This window comes from Alosa pseudoharengus, unplaced genomic scaffold (genome assembly GCF_046254945.1).
Source record: "Alosa pseudoharengus isolate Yale_2024_CS ecotype anadromous, Long Island Sound unplaced genomic scaffold, YU_APseudo_1.1 YU_APseudo_1.1_scf_17, whole genome shotgun sequence".
Lineage (NCBI taxonomy): Eukaryota > Metazoa > Chordata > Actinopteri > Clupeiformes > Clupeidae > Alosa > Alosa pseudoharengus.
In genome coordinates, this window is record NW_027468640.1 from 26549584 (window position 1) to 26565831 (window position 16248).

Below are 16248 nucleotides of genomic sequence, written 5' to 3' on the forward strand. Positions count from 1 at the left end.
CCTTCCATTTATAACACTCAACACTTAAGGATAAACAAAACATCTCCGTTTCCATATTTGTATGCTTTGCTATGCTGTCTGAGATGAAGCAAATATTCTTGTACATACATACATACATATATATACTGGTTGGTTTACCAAACTTGGCTTTGGAACTGAATTTAACATAAATAAATAAAAAATGACACAAGGCTTGACTGATGTGTGAGTATTAAGAATACTATGAAGTAAAACGTCAGTAGAATTAATCTTCAGTTCCGACATTTGTTTTTCCATCTCATTTGTTTGTCATCTCAGTTCAGACATTTGTCTGCATAATATCACAAAGACACTGTGCATTCATGCAGCACCCACTCTCTCTCTCTCTCTCTCACACACACACACACACACACAAACACACACACACACACACACACACACACACACCTGTGTAAAGTGTAACCATAGTAACCATAGGGGGTTGCGAACAGTGTGATAATATGCTAATGGAAACAGGAGCACTCTAGTTCCATCTTGCACAAAAAACACACAGTATGTGTATGTGACAGTATGACTCAAATGAAATTCAGTGTTAATCATTATGATCATACACAATAAGTTAGTATGAACTGATCTGAAACTTGTAAACATCTGGACACAGTTTAGAAACAGCTCAGACACAACGTCTGGCTTGAGCTGAAAATGGGGTGGGGACAATGACAAGTACGGAGAGAAAATGAGAAAAGATCCATATGCAACAATGGGAAGTAGATTCATGTCAGAAGTGTAATGAGCTTCTGGAATGCCCGTGAGAAGGGTGCAATTATGCAGGAACTTTCAGCTCTTTGTCTGACATGTGACAAGCCAGCCTTAACGAGATTTCAGCTTTCGTGTATAACACATGTGACATGAGAGGAAGGGGATTTGCAGAGTAGACTTGCCTCTACATGACCGCATTGCAGAGGAATCTTACCTACTTACTTGAGTATATTAGACTTCCACACACACACACACACACACACACACACGCACGCACACACACACACACACACACACACACACACACACACACACACACACACACACACACACACACACACACACAAATCCTGTATCAAACAGACCCAAGGCCACAATTAATTTCAGTGGAAACAAGGAGGGTTCAGACTAATTTTAGGGATGTCTTGGTTCCAGGTACGTATGAGGTCATTCTTACAGCCACTCCCTGCTCTGGCAACGGCTCCTTTTCTTCCCTATTGCAGCCAATAACCTCCAGCAATGGCCACAAACCTTCACTGGTGATAATAACAGGGGACCTTTCAGCCTTTTTTTCCCTTTTATCCCCTCGGGTGCGTTTGACACCTGGTTTAGGTGGGTGGCTTTTGGATGCTTGCAAGGTCTACCTGCAACACTTTCTCTTATTACCCTCTGGTTTCAAGAGAATTTGGGGCAAACACACACACACACACACACTCACACACACACACACACACACACACACACACACACACACACACACACACACACAGTCAATGTACATTTGTATTTTTGAGGCTGGGGAGGATGTAATGTACTTATGAGGATGTTGTCATAAGGGTAATAAAGTCCAAAACAGTATCCTCTCTAGACCTGAGAACTATCATGTTATGTCTATCTCATGACTATCATGCACTATCTGATGCAGATGAGACTGAAAACATAGCGTTTACTGATGTGACACTGAATGGAATATGCAGCAAGTTCCATAGACAAACAAGGAAATGACAGTAAACCAGATTATGATGCAAATCCAATGCATTTATGTGCCTTTGCATGCTGAATGGTGGCAGTGACTATCAATTTGAAGGATGTATAAAACCAAAAGGCACACCAAGGAAAGTGTTGCATTCATCAAACAACGTGTTCATTCTTGATTTTTGTAAACACTGTTGCTTAGATTATGCGTGTGATTAATCCACTTGTATGTCACATGTCTGACCTGTATTTCTGACATTACCGATTCTGTAGTGACTGACCAGGAGACACAAATCCAGATTTTACCAAACAAAACTGTAAAAGCACTGTAAAAATGAAATAGGCAAATTCCTTTGGATGATATGTACTTATTATCAAATACAAATGACAGTTTTTCTCTATTGCTAAGATACACTTACTTATTGATTTAATGCAGGCTTTACTGTAAAAACAGAAACACAAAGGCTGCAGTGTTTTATATAAAAACACATCAGTGTGTTGCTGTTAATTTGTAAGAGTAATTCAAATAGTGCATGTGTATATGGCTTTGCTGCAATAATTACATTTTTAGAAAGGATTGTTGAGTTTTGATTGCAGTGTTTTTGGCATAGATTTATTTAGTGAGTTATTTATCTCCGAGAGCTATGTCTTATTTGGCTGTGTGTAGAGTTTTGCCAAATTCTGCAAAAAGTGTGTAGGCAACAGGGAGAAACTGTAAGCATAGAGTATCAATGTCTGCAAAAGTAATGTTTTGCAATTCATTCAAGACTTAAATAGACACGATGAATATGTGGTATGTTGGCTCTGAACAGGACTGAGCCTGTTGTGAGAAGTCACCTCACTGAGAGAGGCAGCAACATGTCTGAATGTGTCTATCTGGAGGTCTGAAAAAGAGCGTAGCTTGTTTCAGCTGTGTTATACCTTTCTTATTCCTTTCTGTTTAATGATCCCTTTTCCTCCACACCCAACACATAGTTCCATACAGATAACTTGTCTCAGAAAAATACGCTCACTCACTCTCTCTCTCACACACACACACACACACACACACACACACACACACACACACACACACACACACCATATGAACACTATTACACAGGCATACACACATGCACTTGGCAAAACATAGGACGGTGTCATCATGAAAACCCCGCCCTGAGGCTGAGCCGTCAGAACCATGAAAAGGGCTACTGGCTGATATGAGGATGTTTGCTGGTACTCATCATGGCCAATCCTACTATTCAAGTATTTGAGGATTTTGTCCTCCAGGCATTGGAAGAAGGGACTGACATGGGGGAGTAAAGCCCAAGAAAACAATCGTGCCGCATCCTGTATGGACCATCATTGATGATAAACAGATTCATTGTGATCACCATATCAATTTGTCTGGTCTATAACCTCTCCCAATAAGAATGGTCAATGAAATGAATGTTGGAATGATGTGTGTGCGTTTGTGTGTGAGAGAGTGCTTGTGTATGCATGTGCATGTGTATAGTGCTAACATGATGTGTTCATTTTAGCTGCAACTTCTCCAAGTTACCATAATCTCTGAGAAAGAGGATTCATTGATGAATGTCACATCTGAATGGCCTCTTAGTGTGTTTTGTTATTGCTGAACTGAACTGCCTGTCTTCTTGGCAAGCCCCACCTGATGTGTGGATAGTGTGGACGTTAGTTTTGTTTGGCTTCAAATAGGCGTCAATAAATTCATGTTTAATAAATGCATATTCCAAAACCATATTTAACCACAACATCTGCTATGATAAACATTCACATACAACCAGTATGCTCAGTGTTCTTCCAAGATCTTGTGATAAATTAGTATGTTGTCTTGGATTGAGACAAGCCTTTATTTCTTCCAAAGAGTGCAGTTTTTTTGAAGAACTTTAAAATTGGAAAGTGTGTGAGAGGTAAAAGTTGTTTTCACTTTGCACTTGTACTCCAGTGATATGCTTACTGTACATCATGCAGGACAACTCAAATCAAGGACACAGACACACAAACACACCTACGGCTTTCTGTGTGTGTGGTGTTTGTGCTTTCTGTCTATATATAGTTGGCAGATGTCTGAGCCTTGCGCTGGCTAGCTTTGTCCAGCGTCAGAGTTGATTGGGGTAGAAGAATTAGGTTATCAAGCGCAAATCGATCAGCACCACCCCCCCACCCCCACCCCGTGCCCCACCCCGTGCCCGTCTTCTGATGTGGGGCCGAATGTTTCCTTGTGCCGCGCCCATCAGACGTGCCAGTGAGCATGCGGTGTGACAGCTAAAATCACCCCCGGGCTTCACTGCCCACGAACAATGGGTTCCTCTAAATCCCCGTGCTCGGACAGGCGGAGAGGAGCTTAACCGCGGGAATCTGTCTGCTCATGGATTCTCTGGGCAGCGCCGACAGGAAGTGAGGTGCATGCTGGGTAGCCAGGCTGGTAAGGCCAGAAAGCTTAAAGGGTCAGAATGGGCCCTATTGTGTGCATTATGAGCCAGGGGATTTGTGCCACAAACGATGCAGTCTACTGCAGATTAATGTGGCTGGAAGTCTTTTTTTATGGCAGCGGAGAGAAAGACAGGATCCTTTTTTTCCACAGTAGCTGTGGTCATAAGGTGGAATCAGAATGGATCATTTTGGTAAGGATGGGTGAGAGCTTGCCAACCTCTCATGCCAGCCTAAGAGGCACCCATCCTGATTAATGCCAGTCGAAAGTTGGTGATTCACCTCATCAAAATGATCATAGCAAACCTCTAGTCTTCCATAGCAATAACAAAGGTGGTTTGCTGTGTCAGGTAGTTTTGGTAGTTTCTATATCAAAATTGTCTTTGAACCCTTGCCTTTTATTGAGGTATTAAGAGGTATGTCTTAATAATTTGACTGTATTTGTCTGAGAATGTGTAAGTGTTTTTGTATGGTAGGGGTGGGGGTCGGGATGGGGGTTAACGTGACACAGGTCTCATAACCTCTTCGTTTATTTTCTTGTTCTGCTCTCATTTTGCGGCCTGTGCAGGTGGCGTCTAGGCTGGTGTCTCCTTGAAAGAATCAGACATTCCGGAGATGCGGGCGGAAGGTAGCCACATGAAAGAGTCATGCACCTGATCATTTATCCTATACAGAGCATGCTCAGGAAATTGAAAAATATTCTCTCCTAAGCTGTTATTTACACACACACACACACACACACACACACACACACACACACACACAAAGAGAGACACACACCGTTATGTGCACGTACACAGTTACATGTATTGTGTGTGTGTGTGTGTGTCTGTGTGTGTGTGTATGTGTGTGTGTGTGTGTGTGTGTGTGTGTGTGGAGGACTTGTGGGCGTGGTAGTATTCGGCCAGCTGTGTTTAGGTTGCCTGTGTCAGCCTGTGTCACTCTGCACGATGTGTTTACTGTGTGTGAGTGTGTGTTTGCATTGGTTTTGGGATTGTCGCAGAGATGAGGTCACTGAATGATAACAGTTCCTCCCAAAACAATGTATGTATAAACAGTTTGCTTTATATGTAATGTACATTCAATGCAAAATCTGATTTTGTCACAGACTGTTTGTACAAAACACACTGACATATTGATCTATGGTAGCAGACGGGAGCTCTTTTCAAAGCTTAATGATGTTAGCTTAAAGATAAATAATTAATAATTAAACATTTACATTTTTTTCTCATGCTGTAAGTAAATGAACATGGCAGGAAACTAAAAAATTGTCAACAATTGGAAAGAGAATAAGACAAGAATTGATACATCTTCAGCTAAAATGTTCTTCCCAGGTCCTCATAGATATCTACATCTAACATGGTGAATTGGGACTTTCACATGGCTTTCCCATTGGTGGTAGTTCACTAGCAGGTAGGAAGTTCCCCTCTTTTTCCAGAAGGAGGCAGTGTTGCATACTATAACAGCTACACAAAACAGTCGGAAAGACTTCTCTTGTTTCGTTTAGATAACTGACTAGCTGCTTTAATGCTTATTAATGCTTAAAAAATGTATACAACATTTAAATGGATTATTGTTAACAAAATAGTACCTGTTCATATGTTATATCATGTTATTTTGATCACTTAGCATGAATTCAAAGTATATGATTGATGAAGAATGATGAATGAGAGAGAGAGAAAGACAGAGAGGAGGGGAAGAAAGTGGTTGTGTATGTGTGTATGTGTGTGTGTGTGTGTGTGTGTGCGTGTGTGTGTGTTTGTATGTCTACCTGACAGACCAGGTCACTGCCAACAAGGTCAGCTGCCAGGGCTGGCCACAAAAGAATGGTCAAGGGTCACACGAGGTCAGTGAGTGTGAGTCCAAACGTGACCCTGTATTTTCCCTTACACCGGCTCCAACCTTATAGCTCATTTATCAGCTGAGTTGAGTCTTGAGTCTTGAGTCAACACAACTTAAAAGTCAGTGGAGACGGCTCAGCTCGTCATCTCGTTCAGTAATTAATAAATAACTTTGGGAATGAAAAGAAACGGTGTTTTCTGTGAAAAGGGAATTTCTTAGCCACCAAAGCAGCTCTTCGCTGAACTTCTGGTGACACGGTATCACTTAACCAGTGCAGTGTCGGCTCATTAAAGAGGTGTTGCACAGGCTGCAATGTGGGGGGCCCCATGCATAAGTCTTCTTCTGAAGCCTTTCTTTGTGTTTGGCTAAACCTACATTAACCCATACAAACACCTTTGGCCTGTTTAGACTGGGTTCCAGTTGGGTTTATGTTATTGGAGAAATACCTCAAGAGAGGGGGAAAGAAACAGTTTGTTTGTCAGGCAGAGTGGAAATTGTGGTTGTGTTTTTGCATTTGTTTATGTGTGAAAAGTGTGTGGAGTGGCGCTGAGGGGAGAGGGCACATTCCACGAGCCGCATCTAGCGGAGCGTGAGTGGACCTTTTTTTTTTTCTTTCTCCCCACATATTTATCTTCAGATTAGGATCAAAGTGTAAAACGGATGTAGTGAACACACACCCCATGTTTTTCTAAGCCCTCTGTGTGATGCTCAAGGATACGGAGGGTGGGGGGACCCCCCCCTATGAGGGTAGGGGGTTATGGCAGGGTGAGAAGGTTCAACATTTAGTGAAAAGCAGGCACCCTATAAAGGTCTACAGTAACACTTTATACATACGAAGGGATACAAGACAGAGACAAATCAACACAGACAGGGAGGGAGGGAGGAGATACCAGGAGGGCGTCTGTTTGATGATTGGATGTATGGCTGAATTTGGGGAGTTATGGGGAGAATGTGAGGGGGACAGAGGAGGGTGGGGTGGAGATCTCTTCTCACTGGGATGTCAGCGCCAGCTCTCATTATCTCAGAATGGGATCAAAGAGTCTTAACCAGACTTCAGCTCTCTTCCCGCAGATATACACACGTGCAGGCACACACACATGCACACACATGCAGGCACGCTTGCACACACACACACATGCGCGCGCGCGCACACACACATGCACACACATACACACATGCAGGCACGCTTGCACACACACACACACACCGCGCGCGCGCACACACATATGCACACACATACACACATGCAGTCACGCTTGCACACACACACACACATACACGCGCGCGCACCCACACATGCACACATGCAGGCACGCTTGCACACACACACACACACACACGCGCGCGCACACACACATGCACACACATACACACATGCAGGCACGCTTGCACACACACACACACACACACACACACACACGCGCGCACACACACATGCACACACATACACACACACACACACACGCACACACACACACACACACACACACACACACACACACACACACACACACACACACACACAGGGAAAGAGACACACTAGGATACACACACCCACATACATTCAAGCAGATACTTGCTCACCCTCCTATTTCAGCTACCATTTTAGCAATAAGGTGAGGTATTCCTCTCTGTACTGCACACTTGCATATACGTATTCATATTTACATGTCCACTTTTAGACAAGTGCAATGCTAGGTGCCTTGATGAAAAATCACTTCATTCAATTGAATGTAGTAGGCCTTGTGGGTCTTGCCAAATTGGAAGTACAAACTCCAAATCCTATTAAGCATTTTTCACTGAAAAGGCAACGAAAGGAAAACCTCCCCTAAGCTATTCAAATTAATTCTGACAGAAGTTTAATTTTCTCAGATCTCTTTACTCAAAGCATTTTGAGAAACTAAAACTAATTTGTCCCAGACACAGGACACACACACACACAAATGCACGCACACACAAACAAACACACACACACACACACACACACACACACACACACACACACACACACACACACATGCACACACAAACAAACACACACAAGAGTAAATAAAGCAGAAAACACAAGCCAGATGAGAGTGCAAAAAAAGTGTGTGTGCGGGGGGGGGGGGGCAACTAACTTGGGGAAAAAGAGAAGAGTATACAATAGCATGCTTCAACAGATGAGAATACTTAAGAAACAGAGGAACAACTGTTGCTAAGGAGAAACCCTACAGCCCCCAGTTGAAGCCCACCTTTGACTGCCGAGTCAGCTGTCCAGTCTGCTCAAACTCTAAACCCAACACAGTCCCTTAGCACTCACATCCAATAACTCCAGACATCAGCCACTTATATGGTCCTGTCGTCAATCTGAGAGTTGCAGAAGTAATGGCAGAAAAGCTGGACGTTGACGTCTGAAATAAAACTACTTCCTGCTCTGGGGCTGTCCACCTGTTCTGGGATGACTCGTAAGTCTTTCCTGTGTTTGTGGTGAATCCTGATCTAACCTCAAGCAAACCAACACAAAGTGGAGACATATGTCAACCACTGTGTGTCTGTGTGTGTGTGTGTGTGTGTGTGTGTGGTGAGCCTATGTGTTTGTGTGTGTGTGTGTGTGTGTGTGTGTCTGTGTGGTGAGTGTATGTGTGTGTGTGTGTGTGTGTGTCTGTGTAGTGAGTGTATGTGTTTTCCCTCCCTCCTACACATGAAAGCTAGCTCTTTTCCCCCTGATGGCCCTTAACGCAAACCATTCTGTCAGCTTTCTGTGACCCTCGACCTCACTGGAAACGGATGTTATTGGTCCAAATGACTCCAATATGGGCTGGGTGCTTGACATCTTTGTACTTTGTTAATGTGGACCAGAGCCCTTGGGAGCACCAAAAGAGGCCCCTGCCTTTCGATCGAGTGGAGGTGGAAACACTTTGGCAGTGGTCGTCGCAGCCCACCCTGTTCGAAGATATTACTAAATATTTCACATATCCAATATTTGGTTAGCTTCATCAGCATGGCAAGAAAATCTCCCTCTCTTATCCATTTCTTTCTTTCTTTCTTTTATACTTTTCTACTGCCTGCCTGGCTCTTTCTCAGTTTTTTTTCATGGGTCATTGCTCAGACTTGCCATGTTGAGATTGTCAGTTGAGAATGTTCTAGAATTTTTAGATTATTTACTTTGCAATACACACTATTGTTTGTGTCAGTCTAAGGGGGAGGATTTACAACTCAGAGCATGTGAAGTGAGATGTCTTTTAATTGTCTCCTATGCCACCATGCCAAGTTCACCTTATCTCATGCCATGGTGTAGCCGCACTGTCAAATTTGATTTACAACTCTTGGCAGTTAAAGAGTGGAAATTAATGTGCCATGCATTTACCTCCTTGTTTATTGTAATGCAGAAGGAATCAACAAAAATACAGCTGTCAAACGACATTTACAAGCCTCTGTAAACTCACCTTCACACCTGTGCGAACACCCACACGCACACAACAAACATACACATACACACACACACACACACAAACACACACACACACACACACACACACACACAAACACACACACACACACACACACACACACACACACACACACACAAACACACACACACACATACACACACACACAGACACACACACAAACACACACACACACACGCACACACACACACATACACACACACACACACACACAGTAGGCCCACATCAAGCCAGCTAAGCTGAGGCAGGATCAGACACTGGCTTCCCTCTCAGGAGAAAAGAGGCTAATGACGAACCCTTCATTTCACCCTGGTACAGAGCTGGCTCACATGTTCTGTTATGGCTTGGGTGTGTGTAATACATGGCTCTATGGTGGTGCGTAATATTCAGTGTGGCCATGTAATATGGCAGTACAGAGTAAACTAGTGGTAAGTGAGGGCTGTGGTCTCAGACAGTGGCTGGTAACCAGTGTTTAGTCAACTGTTGGCCATTACTGTGGTTGGAGGAAAACCCTTGCTTACTATGTCAATGCCCTTGAGAATATACTGTATAAGCATGCTATTCAAGCAAGCATACAATCACACACAATCACACACAATCACACATCAACACAAGTACACATAAACACACACACACACAAACACAGACACAAGCGCGTGCACAAACAGAGCCGGAGTAGCTAATCGGGAGCTTTGGGAGAATTTTCGGTGGGCCGTTAATGTTTTGGGCCAGTCTGAATATTGCGAGTTTAAATATAGGCTATTGGTTTTTAAGTTAATTTGCTGCACCCTCGCAGCACTTTAGCAGCCTTGCCTGTGTGGTCGCAGCCCCTCACAAGTAACACTCACAAAAAACGTTTGGAAATCGCAACCAGGTCTATGCTTGCAGTAATTTAAGGGAGTAAATGAGCGGCCCCTCCTTAAGCGGCCCTCCTCAAATAACAATCATTTTACCATTAAGGTAATAACCCTAGATCTCAGAAGCCCTCAAAAATAAAATATCATTAAAATGTGAGTTGTGTCCACCTCACGTGGAAGATCTGACGTTCATGTTCGTAGTTCCAGGGAGCAGGGGGTAGCCCTCTTATCTCCCCTTATCAGTTGGAGACTTCGCTCACTGCCATGCACAACTGAAAGGCTGAGGAAGTCATTTGTCCCCAGGGCCATTGAACTGTTCAATGCCTCACTAAAGGGAAGATGAGAGATAGACTTCTCTGCTTAGTCTGTCTGCCTCTCCACCCTCTCCATGTTTGAGTACTGACTGCCCACTACTGCTTTACTACTGTTTTACTACTGTTTTACTAATGTCCACAGCCTAATGTTTTTACTACTGTTTTCCTGCTACACTGTTTTTCATGCTATATTAGCACACATGATCAATGGCTTCTGCTACAATACTGAATGGCTGTAACCCTATTACTTCAACCTGTTCTTGCACTGACATCGTTTTTTATAGTTTTTTATATTACCTTGTCTACATTATACTTTACTCTCCTATTTGTCCATATTATTTATGCTGGTCTCTAGACCTTATTATTGCACTTTTGCACTGTTGGACTAATGTTGGACTACTTTTTGCACCTTCACCATGACACTCTCTTGAGCACCTTACCATACACACAGAACTACAGGACTACTCTTGGACTACTTTTGCACCTTCACCATGACACTCACTCTCTTGAGCACCTCACCATGCACACAGAACTACAGGCCCTGTCACTACAAGCGTCTCATGCTTGATCACCCTCAAGCACACTGGATTTTTTACATTTAATTTATATAGTATATTTAGTATTTAGTTTTGTTCGTTTTTCTTATCTCCTACTGTCTCTATTGTACAGTGGAGTTTGGTTATACAGTATGTTTATACTTATACGTATATTTACCATTTCTGCTGTAAGTGCATGTTGTGTGTGATGTCTGTATGCTACTGAGACCCCCTGAATTTCCCCTTGGGGATCAATAAAGTATCTATCTATCTATCTATCTATCTATCTATCTATCTATCTATCTATCTATCTATCTATCTATCTAGCCCTGTTGAACTAGAGGACTGTTCAAATGCACAGATGCAGATGCACAGGAGAGAACGTGTGCATTGACAGGGTCACTGTTAACAAGTGGTAGAAGCTATCTTGCCTAGCTCGGGTAGCCTATGCTATGTGCAGAAAATAAAGTGGCCTACTTTGCCTAAGTTGTGAAATGGAATTGGTGAGTCTTCAAGTCATAATTTCCTTCTCCTGAAGTTCTCCTGATTTCCAGATTCCACTTTGATGGATAGGTAGCTACCAGTCTGCCAAAAGTTCACATTTTATTAGCTCAGGGGAGGGTATTCCTAGTCCCAATTAACTCCTATCCTGTAAAGACTCATCCCACCATACTCCATACCAAGGGTAAATAGGCACTAGATAGTCTAGTAGCCACCCCCTTAAGTGTCCCACTCCAGCCCTGCATGCACACACTCACACACAACACACACACAACACAAACACACACATGCACACACACACACGCACACACACACACACACACACACTCACACACACACCACACACACACACACACACACACACACACACACACACACACACAAACACACACACACCAATACACACACACACACACACACACCAATACACACACACACACCAATACACAAGGATCTTTTAGGGAGCAACAGCACAGAGATAGCTAAGAATACACTCTCTTACTGTAACTCTCCAGTAAACTGCCACAGCATTCAGCCCCACTGCACTACAGCAGGACAGGTTACATGCAGTAGGGATAGAATGGGTGGTGTAGTCCGTACAGGGAAGAGAGTGAAAGATGAAATGATAGATGATGATAGACTGCAATAATCTAAATTCAAATACTTTCCAATGTTTACCTGTGCATTTCACAAGACTGATGTCATATCACCGTGTCCCCATCAGAATATTGCTTTAAAGTTTGGCTCTACAACACACAAGACTGATCTTAATGAATCCCTAAATCTTCTGCTGTCTCAAACTGTCGATATGGGTGCTGATATGAAATTATTACTTATCACTTTGATAAATGGCATTGGTAAATGGCAAGATTTCTATTTTCACAAAGAGCTGTGTTCTGCTTGTTGCCAATTCCAGTTAAAAGCTAAAGCTAAAGCCTCTACATGTTTACTGTAAGATGTTCCTTTGTATCTTGATATTACATTTACCAATATGTGGAGCCAAATGCTAAAATTAAATCCAAGTGAATATATATTCACAGAAATAAAATCATTTGCCAAAAGAGAGGGATGAAAAAGAAGTCAGCATTTGCTTGTGATGTCACCATTCCTCACTAATTAAAATAACTCTCTTGTGGAACTCTATCCAACCTAGAGGCGGGCATCCTCAACAGAGAGGGTGCACAACTGCCCCAGTCCTGTTCCTGTCCTCTACCTCCTGGCTCTTCCCTGTTCTTTCCTACCCTAGCATCCCTCTTGATAGTCTTCTTTCCTCCACTATGTGCTACTCTTTCACTTTGCATTCGACCGTCACCTCATATGCTCACATGCGGTTCAGTTCTGGTGCGTTATTTTGGACCTCTTGTGTCAGAAGTGTTACCAGAGACTTTCTAATGAGGAGACACAGCACTCAAAGAATCTCCCATAGAAATGCATGGGGTTAGTTCGAAGAGCAAACATGGTCTTGGCCGAAATATATGCTCGTTAAGTGCCCAAAAAGTGTTACAATACGGTCACTGAGTGGAGGGACTTGCCTAAAAGGACTCTGGTGTTACCTTGTAAGTGTTCGTGGTTTGAAACTGTTTGTAACAAATGCCATCTGAGAACATGGGGAGATAACAGAGGTATAGGAACGTCACCTATTACCAACCGTCCCGTATTTCCTACCTCTTACATGTCACTTAATATTAATTTCTATACAAACCAAGACGGCAGACTCCTAAAGAAACGCAAGCACCCACACCATTAATGTGTATCTAAATTAGCTATGTACAAAAAATTACATAGTGACTCGAAGAGCTGTGACTCGAAGAGCTGTAAACAGTGTTGTAAGGCTGCGTGTACAAATCCGCTTGGAGCTCCAGTGGAATTTTGATTGGCTACGAGAATTCTCGGTCTAACCGTTGAGAGAAAGTGGAATAGAACATTATGTCCAATATTCCAATATATGGTTTAATGTTCTGCATTATGTCCAATATTCCAATATGTGGTTTAATGTTCTGCATTTCTCATTAGTGGGTCACTTTGATACTAAAAGTATGATTCTATGTAATGACTGTATGATATCTGTACTGTCCCTGTGTATATCTGTGTGTGACTATGTATTTAGATATAAGCGGGAATATTATGACTTTGCAGTGTTTCAATGTTCTGCATGGCTGCGTCAGTAGCTATCTGCTCCGGATTGCCAGGCTGCCACTAATCAGGGTCTCATTCAGTGTAGTCCACGTGAGATGGGATGACCAACGCCATCTCCTGTCAGCCTGGAAGGATACTTAAACTCTAACTATTTCCTTGTCTAGTTAGAGCAGCTGATGGATCTTTAGGTGAAGTCATGCTGTCTCTCCCTTGATGCGCATCATTGTAAATAAACTCTGTTCCTGATTTTTCATACTATTGGTCTGACTGGGTCTCTATTAAATCTATGGTATTAAAATTACCATCACCGTTGATGTGCCGTGAGAAAGGTTGGAAATAGGCACCCAGCACTAAACTCTGAGCGTGGTAAACAAAATCGGATATTTCAGGCAGTAAAAGCCCCGGTAAGAACCAAACAAAATTTTGTTCAAATCTACAAACCTATGGCTACTGAAAAATGTAAGGTTAATTTATTAAATGTTATTTTGAAGTATTAAAAAACATTGTTGTTTTAGAATTTTCAAACGAAAATGTTGATAATTAGTGGTTTTACGATACCCTTCCATTGTTCCCCCCCGAAGGGAGAGAGAGGATCAAAGGAATGTTTACTCTATTACAGTAAAAAGAAATAAATCCCTTAGAGGTGGATAGATAAATTAGCATGCCAAAAATCTGTCAGGAGCATTGCAGAGATATTCAAATGAACCTAACACAACAAGCCCAAAACAAGGAGGAGAGGGTGGCAAGTGCTTGTAAATCTCTCTCTCTCTCTCTCTCTCTCTCTGTCTATCTCTCTGTCTCTCTTTCTGTCTCTCTCTCTGTCTCTCTCTTTCTCTGTCTCTGTAAGTACATTATTAACACCTCAGAGCAAAGTTAAAGTGGCTGTGTGTATGCCTGTAATTTATGTGTGGATGTGCATTACTTGTGAGTATACAGGCACTAATATACATCTACACATTTGTGTTAATATCTATGTGTACCTGTACATATACATGCTAATGTGTTTAGGTAAGTATCTCCCTGAGTGTGAAAAGGTGTGCATAGCTCTCTCCACAGACTAATTTACTAGGTGTGGCATGGCAGGACTGAACAGTGATTTGGCTTGAGGCCAACACTGTGTGGTGTGCCATGTGTGTGTGTGTGTGTGTGTGGGGGGGGGGGGCAGTTCTGCCATCAGATTGGAGTAACCTGGGGAAACATTGTGTTGGCTCGGATCCACAGCAGGATCTGGGTTTGTGGCACGCTATTGGTTGGAACTGTAATTGGGCTGAAATTCCATGTCCGGCAGGCATGGATATCAGCAGCGTGTCACCCTGTCTTGCAATGCAAACAGGCACTGTTACAACCTGCTCAGTCAGGCAGCTTGGAAAGGCATCTTGGCTCTATCAAAATATATATGTTTGTTTGGATGGTTGTGTGCCTGTGTGTGTGTGTGTTTGTGTGTGTGTGTAAGAGAGGCGTGTGTGTGTTTGTGTGTGTGTGTGTGTGTGTGTGTGGGAGAGAGGTCTAGGTGTGTGTGTGTGGGAGAGAGGCAATGTGTGTCTTACAGGAATGATTTTTTCCCCCCTTGATATTCCTTGATATTATGTTTTCCTATGATATCCATCACACTCATTTTTCAATCAACAGCATCAATTAACATTCCTTACTGCAGGAAATAAATATGGTGAATAAACTTTTCCAACAATTGCCAAAAGGCATTCTTTTGACATTCAAATTATTGCTTTAGCCTCAATGTGGTTTGATTTTTTTAGGTGTGTTTTACGTAAAAGAGAGTATAGATGCACTTGGTTGTAGATCTGATCACCTGATATCCCTTGCTGAAGGATCCCTGGCTGTATTCCTTGATATCATGTTTTCCTATGATATCCATCACACTCATTTTTCAATAAAGAGCATCAAGTAACATTCCTTACTGCAGGGAATAAATATGGTGGTTAAACTTTGCCAACATTTGCCAAAAGGCGTTCTTTTGACATTCAAATTATTGCATTGGCCTCACTGTGGTTTGATTTTTTTAGGTGTGTTTAAAAGAGAGTAGAGATGCACTTTGAGACTTAGATCTGATCACCTGATATCCCTTGCTGAGGGATCCCTGGCTGTATATGTGTCACTGTATCTTTGGATATTACAGTACATGGATACATACTGCAGTTGTGTGACAGTGAGTCTGTATTGTTTGACTCACCTTGCATTGACCCTTCGCGTATGTGACACCTAAGTGCATTATCCTACTGCATACAATCCAAAAGTCTAAATTCTACACTAACCTACATAAGATAAGATAGATAGATAGATAGATAGATAGATAGAAGCTTATACTGTACATCCCATTGTTTACTGAAAATGGAGCATGAGCCCTTGTGTTTGAAGATGCTGAAAAATGCCAGGATGTGGCAACAGTGGCCTGTGTGGGAGCGCTAGGGTAAAGAAAAGAGCTTGTGCTCACCCGACTGCCTTTAAT

General features: G+C 42.5%; 1 protein-coding gene across 1 annotated transcript in view; it reads right to left on the reverse strand.

Annotated features, from left to right (window-relative positions):
• col4a6 (collagen, type IV, alpha 6) overlaps nt 1–16248 on the reverse strand; it is a 93198-nt gene that overhangs the window by 35477 nt on the left and 41473 nt on the right. The window contains exon 4 of the mRNA XM_076289128.1: nt 16234–16248. This exon is cut by the window's right edge and continues 66 nt beyond it. Coding sequence (XP_076145243.1) covers nt 16234–16248 — 15 coding nt within the window. The remainder of the gene's footprint in view (nt 1–16233) is intronic.